Source organism: Strix uralensis, chromosome 2 (assembly GCF_047716275.1).
Source record: "Strix uralensis isolate ZFMK-TIS-50842 chromosome 2, bStrUra1, whole genome shotgun sequence".
Taxonomy (NCBI): domain Eukaryota; kingdom Metazoa; phylum Chordata; class Aves; order Strigiformes; family Strigidae; genus Strix; species Strix uralensis.
The window spans coordinates 74,370,882-74,382,830 of NC_133973.1; the positions used below are offsets into that span (position 1 = coordinate 74,370,882).

Genomic DNA, 11,949 nt, shown 5'->3' on the forward strand with positions numbered 1-11,949 from the left:
GCCCAAGCACGACCGGCCCCGCTGCACTAACGGCAAACGGACCTACGGCGCGGCAAGTACAGCGCCGCTGCGAGGGACGCCGGCGGGCGGAGCAGCTCGCGGCCCACCCCCGAAAGCCCGACCCGGGCGCCCTTAACCGCCCCGGTCCCAAGCAACCTCCCCGACACGCCGCGACGCCCAAGCGCCCGCCGCGCGCATGCGCAGAGCGAAGAGCTGTCTGCCGGGGTTTCCTCCTCGAGCAGCGCTGGCCATTGGCTGCCGAACATTACCGAGCGCTTTCGTGCTCCTCCGGCGCGACGCCGAAGGCGGCGGAGCAAACGGCTCGAGCGCGGCGCAGTGCATTGTGGGGCGGAAGAGGAGAGTCACCGCTCTGCTAGGGCCGCCATCTTGCCTGCGTTCGGACTTGCTCCCGCTTTCGGGGCCTGCTCCTTCTCCTCGCAGCGCAAAGCGGTGGAAAGAGAGAGGACAAGGGGCCCGCCCGGGCGGTGCTGATGCGTGCAGAGCCTCCTCGCACTTCTCTCGGGCGCCGCTAGCGAAGGGGGCGGGGGTGGTCGGGCGGTCGCCGGCGCGGCCTCCTCTTCTCTTCTGCCGGGATGGGCCGGTCCCGCAGCCGGAGCTCGTCCCGCTCCAAGCACACCAAGAGCTCCAAGCACAACAAGAAGAACCGGAGCCGATCGCGGTCCCGCTCCCGGGAGAAGGAGCGGGCGCGGAAGCGCTCCAAGTCCCGGGAGAGTAAGCGGAACCGGCGCCGGGAGTCTCGCTCCCGCTCCCGCTCCAACACGGCCCCCTCCTCCCGCCGCGACCGGGAACGGGAGCGCGATCGCGCCTCCTCCCCGCCCGACCGCATTGACATTTTCGGGCGCACGGTGAGCAAGCGCAGCAGCCTGGACGAGAAGCAGAAGCGGGAGGAGGAAGAGAAAAAAGCGGAGTTCGAGCGGCAGCGGAAAATGTGAGCTCCGGGGCCGGGCTGGGGGCGGCAGGGCGGGGGGTGAGGGGAACGGGGAGGAAGGGCGCCCTGGTGCCTTTCTCTCCGCGTCTTCCTCCTCCAGACAAGGGCTGCCTGCGTCTGGGTTAAAGGCGTTTAGGCCCTCGCTGAGGCCTAACCTCTGCCTGTTTTCCCGCCATCCTTCCCTTTCCTAAAGCCTCGCTGCCTCGAGGGGGGGTTAGAGGCCGCCCCCGCGGAGTGCGGGCCTCCTGCGCGCTGCCTCCCCGTCCGCCGGCGCTGCTCGCTCCCCATCTGCCGCGACTCCCCAGCTCTGCGCGGAAACTTCCCTCTGCGGCGGCCTCCGCGCCGAGGAGGCTTTGTGCAGCGCTGCCACACCGCCCGCCCCTCCCCTTTGTTGCGTGGAGCTTGTTAGGCGTCGAGCGGAGGCATCGGGAGTTGCTCGGCTTTTAAGGAATGCTATGCAACGACTGTATTAATGCTGAGGGGTTTTTATATTTTCCTGCCGAATGGGACAGTGAGAGATCCGGTGACCTGTTTCATTTGAAACCTTTCTCAGTTTTCATTGTGGGGGATGTGGTTATTTATAAAGTCTATAGAGATAGATAAATTCTATCTTCATGAACATTCAATGTGCATTAAGATGTTTAACAATATTGTTAAGTTATGAGAGAGACCTTTGTGCAACAGAGATAACAATGGTTTTAACAGTTGTGGTAAAGTGATTCTTGTTCTTTGAATGTTACCCTTGCTCACTGGAGCACTGAATCCAGAAATAGCACTTGTTTGGACATGTGAAGCCAAGTAGTTCTGTTAGTTCCAAGGTGGAGCTTTGAGTTTTATTTCAGCGTTATTCTAATGAAATATTAACTGTACTTCAGAAGGCTTGATCACCTGAGTTGTCATTGTCATTTTTGTTTGTCAATAATCTTCACTAGCTTCAGAATTTGACAAGATGTCATCGTAAACACCATAACATAAACATCACGTGAAAATGTTGAAGGCTTTTTGAGTCACTGATCCTAATTTTGTGGTTTATAGTTTTATTCAGTGCCTACATTAATAAAAATATTCTGTGCATATCTGCTATTAGTGGGGAATTGGAATGTGCTTAACAATTTCAGAATACAGTGAATAGTTTATCCTAGTATTCTGGAGCTGGTTTAGTTCATAAGTAAGTTTTCTATATAAGCGTTGAAATTTTAAAATACTCATGACCTATAGGAGGAATATGACATTTGAGTGATATTGGCAACAGAAAAGTCAACTTTCGAGGGAGAAATAATATTGGAAACGATTGGGTATAGAATTTTGATGCTTCTGGAATACACTTTAAATTTCAAAAAGAAAAAACAATAAAATTTAATAGAGTAGAAAACTATGGTATTTGAGTAAGTCGTCTGTACATTTTATATATGTTAGTGTATACTCATGTTCATGGAAGAAGTAAGTACTTTCTTGCTGACTGAATTAACTAGTAGACAGTTCATAAAGTGATTTTCTTGTGTCCAAATCTTAATACATAGCCTAGCTTCTGCTTTTTCTTGTAGTGCTAGTTTTCTATGACGGTCTTGCAAATATGACGGGTTTTTTTTCTCAGAAATCTTCTGAAATGTAATCAGTTTCTTTTCTGCAGATCTTATAAAATTAATCTTTAGGAAGTAAATAAGAGCATACTAAAAATACTTTTACATTAATGACTTATCTGTTACTCAGTAGGTCAGGATGATAAATTTACACCTGTATATAAAAAACTGTAAGTTCATGTGATTTAAAAAAAATTAATAGTTGGTATAAAGTACAGAATAGATCATTGAGATTTCTATCTGGTTATAATTTATTTTCTTGATAAACTCAAAGTCATTATATATATTATTATATATTTGTAATATTGTCATTGCCTATGAATGTGAAAAGATATATTTGCTTGGTGTAATTAAATTTTAATGGAATTTGTTGGAGTGAGAAAAATGAAACCTGTGCCGGCCCAGTGCTTAATTTGAGTATGTCATCAATTGCTGAGGGTATTTGAAAACTTACTTCAGACATGAGTGTCAGGATTTTTTGTAGCTACGGTACTATATTCAATTAGCTACCTTTTATTCTGGATTTCCCTGATGTTAAACATAAAGCTAAAATGGTTGAATAAAACGCAGGAATATGAGCTTTCTGAAAAATTATTTCTGTAGAATAGCCTCTTATCTATGCTAAGCTGTATCAGTACAGGACAGTGAGAGTACTTGCTGCTGAATAAATACTCATAAGAGGGAAGAAAAACCTTTACAAATAAAAGAGTATTTAGTATCTAAAGGATGTTTAAAAATTTGTCCAGAAAGGATAGTAGGTAGTGGGTTGGCAGAGACACACTAACAGAATGGGGTTGATGTGTTTTTCTGGATGGTGATAGTGGTCTAGGTAAAATCGCCTCAGGATATTTTGTGTTGCTTTAGGAAAAGTGAATGTTGGCCTAATGTGCCACCAGATAAGCTTGCTATGTCTTGAGGAACATAATATAAATAGAATTTGTCTTCTGGGGCTGAATGTTTTAAGTTGAGGGTTCCAAAACTTTTGCTGAAGGAGATAGACTATGCACTTGTTTCAGTACACTTTTGAAGAGAAGGTACATGAACAAGGGAAATCAGAATTCACCTTGGTATTTCACATGTTTATCTAGATCAGTAATCCATACTTCATTATCTCCTATTGCATGTTTGCAAATTGTACACTGGGAAATCTAAAAGTTAGTAAATCCTGTAACATTTTTTTTAATGAATTCTTATGTCGCTCAATATAAAGAAGATAGGATAATGCAAACATTATGAAAATGACAGGATATTAGGATATTACAACAATAGTAGTTACTCTAAATCATGGACTTCTGGTGCTGACAGGCCAGAAGATGAATTTATAAGATTGCTATTACTTTATGGATTACTTAAAATGAAAGTTCGATTTCAAGGTTAAAAAGACCAACCTTCTCCCCAAAACCCATAATAATTTTAAATAGTACTATATGAAACATAGCTATACAGTATTCACTTTTATTGGTCTTTGGATATCTACTTGCCATATTGTCCTTGTGATTACTACCTGGAAGACTATTTTTTTTTCTTCATTTGGTAATAAACCTGAGAATTGATCTGATCTTTTTGTATCCTTTTTAATGGAAAGTTAAAACAGTGATCAGGCTAAATGATAATGCTGCTGTTAAACAAAAATAAAGACAAGAAGACATTTGAAAATACTTGTGAAATTCAGAACATGGAAAACTGAAAAGTTTGCTAGGATTTATTTAGCACTTGGTGTATTTTATTTTGGATAATTAAGGTAGTAACAGAGTGCTGCAATAAAGAAGTTGAGGAGAGCTGAGATATTTGAAGTTGGATAAGGTAAATGATTGGATAACTAGATTACAGATACAATACCTGGAATTCTTGTTAAAATATTCAGATCACAAATTCTGTTGCTTCTGTGTTCTGTTTTAGTTATTAGACATGTTTGGTGCCTCTGAGGTGCTGGTTTTAAAACAAGATTTTACAGGATATTATTCCTACATATGGCTTAAAATTGAGACCATTTAATTCCTGAAGGGTGAGGAATGGCCGAAGTTGGGTGGGCTCTTTTTTTTTTTATTCTCCCCTAAAAATGATCAAGATGTAGTATGATAAGCTGTTGTCTTAAACTTAGGTCTCTTGAGATAAGATGGAGAGATGCTAAATATAGTATGGTCTGAATGGGTTCCATGTGATAGGAACACTGATTGCCTGAATATTTGCTTTCCTTAAATGTAGGGCAAAACATTATTTAAATATATGATCTGTGTGTATAAGGTATAAAACTGGTTAAAAGTGATTCGGTAACGTGGCTGATGCTGTGTTTTTGAAAGTTTCTTTCAGTGCAACTATTCTTTACTGATTAAAAAGGTAATCCTCATGTTTGCATTTTGTAGTCGTCAACAAGAAATTGAAGAGAAACTCATAGAGGAAGAAACTGCTCGAAGAGTGGAAGAGCTTGTGGCTAAACGTGTGGAAGAAGAGTTGGAGAAAAGGAAGGATGAGATTGAGCGAGAGGTTCTCCGCAGGGTGGAGGAGGCTAAGCGCATCATGGAAAAACAGTTGCTCGAAGAACTCGAGCGACAGCGACAAGCTGAACTTGCAGCACAAAAAGCCAGAGAGGTAACGCTCGGTCGTTTGGAAAGTAGAGACAGTCCATGGCAAAACTTTCAGTGTCGGTTTGTGCTTCCTGTTCGGTTCAGAAAGAGATGGAATACAGCAAATCTAATTCCCTTCTCGTATAAACTTGCATTGCTACGAAACTTAATTTCTAGCCTATTCAGAGGAGCTCACTGATATTTAAACAGTTATTCTCCTAAAACCTGAACAAGGATACTTGATTTTTAATGGAACTGACCTACATATTTCAGAATTGTTTGAAACTTTTGCCATGGCTGCAGGATTTATCAGCGGTCCTTTCATTTTTGGGGAAGGGTATTGAAAATCTGTAATTATGTATCCTTCATTTGTTTCATTTTGTTTACCTAGACTGTAAGAGGCTTTTGCCTTCAGTCAGGCAAAAAGCAGGGTCCAGCAGCGAGCTGCAGTACCTGTCTTTAACAAATAGGTTTCTTACTCTTCATTTAAAATGAACAGTTTCCTTGAGCATACATTGGACTAATTCTGGGACTTCGAGCATAAACCCATCCACGTCTTCACGAAGGATCTATGTCCAAATCATTATATCCATTTTTAATAACTACTAACAACTCCTTTTTTTTCCCTAGAAGTTATAAAAGAGCAGGTTGCCCTTGTCTGAAGTCAAGCTGAACATGTGACTTGGGTTTTGGTTTTTTGTTTGTTTTTTTTGGTTTTTTTAATCAGCAGCTGGAGCAGAAGCTGAAAATGTCTTTCTGTGAGACAGTAATTTGCTACTAAAGGCTTTGATGCCTGCCTGCACCAATCATTCCAGGATCCAGAAATTTCAAGACAAACTTTAAACTGTAAAGGAAATTTGTGCTAAATAGTCCTAGGTCTCAAATGCCTTTTTCACTCTGTACCTCCTACACAGTTTATTTTAAATTGATATTTTGATTGGCTCACAAAAGGAAAGACAGTAGCAGTGAATTTTTCCCCTTCATACTAAATGTGACTTGTCTGTCACATCATAGCCTTAAATTAAAACAAAAAACAAACCCTCAAACGCTGAATTACAACAAATATTAAAAATATTAAACCTGTTTGCAAATTCTAACCTTACTATGAAAGAATTTAGGTTGAATTTAGATGTCTGTAGTCAGAAAGTGCTTCATGTATAGAGGTTTTCATTTGATCAGATGGATTTTTTTTTTTTTAACGTATTTTTGCTATTGTCACGTGATGAGGAGAAGTCCCATCAGTTCTTTTTAAGACGGAATAAACTTCCATGCCTGGAGTGAAGAGTGCTAGCTAGTAGCTGGTTACTAGTCATAGTAAGAAGTTTTCTCTTCGTATGCTTGCTTTGTTCGTATTAACTTTTTTTTCTTACACAGACACAAACCTCTGGCTAACTTTAAATCTTCCAAATACTAAAATAATTCGGATATATATTACGTGAACTGAAACACCTCAAAAACTTTCACGCAGTCTTCATATTTATGAGTTGCATAACAGAGTTGCATACAATTCACCAAGAAAACAACAGTTGCAAGGCTTTATTTCCTGATTTTGCCTTCCCTGGACTCCTGAATTCCAAGTTCAGACTGCAAATGACAGTTTCAGCTGTCTTAAAATTGTCAAAATATTGAATGTTAAGTCCATTCTCCCCATGAAAGAAGCCCATAGCTCCATGAAGTATGGATTACCATTTGTATTTTTCACTAACAGTAAATGTATTTTTCTTATTAATTGTTTGCCTTAGGAATGATTTACATATTTTTGTTCCTTCTTATCATAAACATCTGCATTCCTCAGCTCAGCCTTCCTTGTATGTTGTTTCTTTATAAATGGTTGAGCTGCTGATGCAGGTATTGCCAAGCTAACAGTACAAATCATTTTAAAGAGGAAGCTGGCGCGTATGGCAGCCGAGGAGCACACTCTGCAGGACACTGGACAAGACAGTAAATATTCAACTTTTAATGCTGATTAAAGGAGTATAGGTAAAGAATACGTAGGTATACTTAATTGGTGAGACAAACTATTCACTTTATTTATATTTTCTATATTACTTTTTAATTTGGTAAATACTATCCAGTTTTTGTAGTTGTCCTTGTTGATTTGTGTGATATTAAAATTCTAGTAATAAATTGTCAGGATTCTATGATTAGGGAGGGTTTAGTTGGTTGCTCTTTGGACTGGGCGGGATGATTTAAATTGAGTACTAGAAACCAGTTTTAGTGGCTGCACAATTTACCGTTGTGAGACAAAATAGGTGGCTGTAAAGCTGCCACTTTAAGTCAGTTCACAGAAGAATTCTGAGAAAGATTAGTGAACACGCAGAAATGAATATTTTACTTTACTAACATCTTGCCCTGTCCTCCCGTTTAGGAAGAAGAGCGTGCAAAGCGTGAGGAGCTAGAGCGAATACTAGAAGAGAATAATCGAAAAATTGCAGAAGCACAAGCTAAACTGGTATGTGAAGAATTAGTTAACTGTTCTGTAGGGGAATACAGGTCCCTCTGCCTGATTTGCAACACAGTTAAACAAATCAACCCTTTAATTGCTGGTTACTGTTGCTCTCCTTCCCTTGAGCCTAAGAGACCAGATCCTTAGCAGTAACACTAGTCTGAAAAAAATAGTTCAGGTGCAATTAATTTAGAGGAAGACAGCTGCCTTCAGAATTCAAAAAGTACATTTTTAACCATATCTCACAAGGAAGGTTGATGTAAGATTGCAGACATGTTCAGCTTCTAGAACAGAAGTGACTAATTCTGTTTTGTTGAGCAGGACAAGTACAAACTGGATTTGAGACGAGTACAGTGTTGATGTAGAAGTGCTGAAAGGGACTTTCAGCATAAGCTTAAGCTGTCTAAGTTATGGAAGTCTAGCTTATGTTGGCCTATATAAGCAGGTGCCTGCCTTATGAAAACAATATGATTTAGCTGATTTTAATAAATTAATGATGATAAGCCAAACTAAGCTACTTCTAAATTTTGATTGAACTCGTGTCAGTTTCAATTACCCAAGTAATAACAGCTTTTTCGGGTAAAGATGATGCTTCTTAAAACTGTTTGTTTGAATTGCATCTGCTTTAGATCTTTCTGCTTTACCCTTTTCCCAACCTCATATGGTGAAAATGGGACAAATAGAAAATTTAAGGTGTTAACTGACATAATAAACAAAATAAGCACCTTTGGAAGAGTTCTGGGAACCAATAAGTCCGTGGATTGACTTGTTACAAATCAAGTAAAGAAGGTTTTGAATTAGGGGGGTTTAGATGGGTTTTGGGGTGGGGAAACCTCTGTTTGAAAGTCTGTTACTTCCTTATATTGTGTCTTCATCTGACACGTGACAGGTGTCAGGAATTTCTCTACATGTACACTGACTTAATTAAAATATAATATGTTGTTATCAAAGCAATGATGAAAAACATTGCATGTAAACACTCAAGATTTCGATAGATTAGCTGTAAAAAGTTTTCAGTGTTTCTTCTAAACTCAGTTCCAATAACCATATTTATAAATAGCTTCACTGAAACCAACTGTGGCATCTAGCTCAGGTAGAACTGCTTACATACCTGTGCAGGATTGGACCTGTTTGGAAGTTAATACGGACTTGTAAATTGCTTTTATGACTACAAAATACACTGGCCTAAATTCTACCATTTTCATATGTAGGCTGAAGAACAATTGAAAATTGTTGAAGAACAAAGAAAGATTCATGAGGAGAGGATGAAACTAGAACAAGAGAGACAACGTCAGCAAAAGGAAGAGCAAAAAATTATCCTGGGCAAAGGAAAGTCTAGGCCAAAACTGTCCTTCTCACTAAAAAGCCAGGATTAAATTGCAACTCTGAACTCTTAAAAGAAAAAAGAAATAAAAAACCTAACAAAAAAGGAAAACAAAAAAAACTTTGTATGGTAGCTTCATGTTGAAGTGTTTTTTTTCTCTCAATTTTTTTTTTTTGTCTTTTTTGAAAGTCTGGAAAGTTAGCTTGTTCTAATAGGGGCTGTGCTCTGCAATTCTTAATTTTTTTTTTTTTTTTAAACTTCCATTAAGTTAAACCCTATCAGATCATGGTTGCCTTTTAGAGGGTAATCTGTTCTCATCAATTTTGTTTCTGTATTAGTGGTCTGAAGCAGATCGGGTCACTTTATGAATTCTGGATGATCGGATAAGGTTTTACTGACCTTCTCATCAGAGTTTGACTCTGATAATTGATAGAACTTTATACTGGGTATTGCTGACTTTTAATTTTTTTTTTTTTTTTAAAGTCAGTAAATACATGAGTAAATTGCCATAGTATTACTGGACCTCTGTGGTTTATTGTCAAATCAGTGTCCTATGATACTGTCCCATTGTTGCGCTTGATGTTCCTGATACAGGTAAGGAAATAGTTTGTCATTTCTGCTATGAATACATAGAGAGAGTTCAGTATTGTCTCTGTTAGATTTGTTTTTATTACATTGACAGCATTCAACCAGCGTTTCCCATTGTGTAAATAAACCAATTTGCTGAATAAAGTCAAAGTCTTAAATTCATATGTTTAAGTAAATTTTTTTAGTACACTTCTATAAACAGCTATAAGAGTGACAATTCACATTATTAAATTCAAGACTGTAGTGGTATTTTTTTTAATTTTGCTTTAAACTATTGTGGCTTCTCCTACTTATAATGCAAAATTACACACAGTAAAAGATCCCTGCAGTTGTGAATGTTTTCGATGGCTGCTGCTGTTTTCATGAATGTTGGTTTTTATTCTGACAGAGACTTATTTCAGCTGTAGTATCATGTTTAAACAGCTGTTTGGCTTACTGCACCCAGACCAATACTTTGCTATCTAATCCCCTTCAGTTCACCTCATAATATAGTATATTGTGTAAGTTAAGGTCATTACCATATAATGAATCTGATGGATCCTAAAGGATTTAAAAATGGAAGGTTTTTTCCCGAAGGACTGGACCGGCTAGCATACTTGGAAGTGAAAAACAGAAAGTGAGATTCTGTCTAAATATATTGTTTTAACCAGAAAGCAACTGTTACTCATATACAGATCTTGAATGTTATCCATTTATATATACAGGTTTTATTTTGAAAAATGAAACTACAGACTAAAAACTATATATAAAAGTCCCCTTTTTGTATATAATTCTTCTACCAAAACCTGGATTGCTATAGCTTGTCCAGTTCTAAAACTTTCTTTTTCCTGTCACTGTGCAACATCTGTAGTAATCATAAAATGAAAGATACCAGTAGTTGCCTGAGCATTTGAATGTCACTGGACAAAGTTGGAAGTAATTCCTAATATTCCCAAAGGAATTTGTTTCGGTAGATTTGGCAAACTAAATGTGAGAGCAAGTTGAGTGTGCCACTGAAAGCAGTATTCAATGTGCTTTGTATGAAACCTGGACTTGGGGGCAGACTGATGTGTATCGCTTTGTCCAGTATGTCAAAAATGTGAAGACAGTAAGATACCTACACTATTACTGTACTTAAATTTGTCTATATATTGTATTACAAAAGAAGGTTGAAGGTTGCTTAATGCATAAAAACAAAAGCTGAAGCCAAATAAATCATGTACATGACCTGTTGGCAGGAGCAGGCTGTATTTAAAGCTCAACTGATTACCTGTATTTCTAAACCAGAAAACATCCCCTGTTCCCTTACGAGAAACAAGCTATTAAAAGTCAATACTCAAAACAGACCTATGCATTTTTGTTTCCTCTCCTCTTCTAAAAGCAAGAAGCTAAGTTGTCATACACGCAGCTGCGGTATCAAGCATTTTGTTCTGCATCACTGATTTGCTGCTGAATAGTAGCATTTGTTCTTTACACTTCACATTGCGTAGCTTGGACTTTGAGAGGTTATTTTCAATTGTACCTTTAGGACTACTGTGTGGACAAAATGTCTCATCACAATTAGATGACATTCCACACCTTCCTACCTGTGTTTCCTTCTCCCTGCCCTCAAAAAAGGAAAAGGAGCTACAAATTGCTGTTTTTTTTGTTGGGACAGAAGTTCAGTTGGTAGAAACCACTATCTTTACTGTCCTAACCTATTCTGTATTTATTAGCTTTTTGTAGACCCAGTGTGGGTGGGCATCACATTTGAGTTATTCTGGGGTTTTCTTTCTTTTTAAAATCACTGTAGGACTTCAGGGTTACTGTTAATTTCTAGGAAAATAGAGGTGCACACAGTTTGGGAGATGGGTAAACTGCCGATGATAAGAACTTGATAGCGGTCTAATGCAAAATAGGTTAGAATATAGACATTTAGATAGTGATTAAGCTGAGTATGAGCTGGGGGGGTAGGGTCTTTATGAGGATATTAACCGACCTAGAGAAATTCCTGTTAGAAATTGTCTTGGGTGTTTAATCTCTATTTCATTACAGTTTGAAGTTTGAACTTCAAATTTTGGTTAGGCAATTTTTGGTTCTGTTTTTTTGTGGATTTTTTTTTTTCCTTCCCCCCCCCTCCCCAGGGAGGCAGGTAGGCACTTTTTGTTGCCACCTACCTTGAGCAGTATTCATTTCCCTTATATGACAACAGAAGAGATGTTAGTTTTCCCAACCCCTGTTCGTAAATGTCCTGAAGAATTATTTTAATACCAAACAGTGCATCTATCCAGCAGAGGCAGGAGAGAGTGGAAGGCCTTACAGCGTTACCCTAGCAGTGTGCTATTACTTTGGAGATTTGTTAAACTGCCCTCTGAACTTCCCATGTTCATTATCATCATTTTTCCAAGCACAAGTGGAAAGCTGACTGCTGTGAATTGTACTGGAGAGTTGGTGTCCTTGAAGCTTAGCAAAGCAGAGACAATTAGGTTGGCGAGATGTCTAAGCTGCCAAGTAACTGCATACATACGTATAGACAGATA

At 39.2% G+C, this 11,949-nt stretch overlaps 1 protein-coding gene across 2 annotated transcripts; it reads left to right on the plus strand.

Annotated features, from left to right (window-relative positions):
• Positions 1 to 329: 329 nt before the first annotated feature.
• ARGLU1 (arginine and glutamate rich 1) lies at positions 330 to 9,613 on the plus strand. 2 transcript variants are annotated; one of them, XR_012627595.1, is made up of 4 exons: positions 330 to 949; positions 4,893 to 5,118; positions 6,977 to 7,545; positions 8,751 to 9,613. XR_012627595.1 is itself a non-coding variant. In XM_074859305.1 (4 exons), the coding sequence occupies exons 1-4, from the start codon at positions 594 to 596 to the stop codon at positions 8,913 to 8,915; spliced, it is 831 nt and encodes a 276-aa protein (XP_074715406.1). In that variant the 5' UTR covers positions 335 to 593; the 3' UTR covers positions 8,916 to 9,613. The 2 variants fall into 2 exon arrangements, 1 of the variants encoding a protein (XP_074715406.1); XM_074859305.1 differs by having other exon boundaries at positions 335 to 949; positions 7,462 to 7,545.
• The last annotated feature ends 2,336 nt before the right edge of the window (positions 9,614 to 11,949 follow it).

Coding starts and splice junctions, on each gene's coding strand:
- ARGLU1 (XM_074859305.1), top strand. CDS start 594: ATGGGCCGGTCCCGCAGCCGGAGCTCGTCCCGCTCCAAGCACACCAAG. Junction 5,119..7,461: donor CAGCACAAAAAGCCAGAGAG/GTAACGCTCGGT, acceptor CCTCCCGTTTAG/GAAGAAGAGCGTGCAAAGCG. Junction 7,546..8,750: donor CAGAAGCACAAGCTAAACTG/GTATGTGAAGAA, acceptor TTTCATATGTAG/GCTGAAGAACAATTGAAAAT.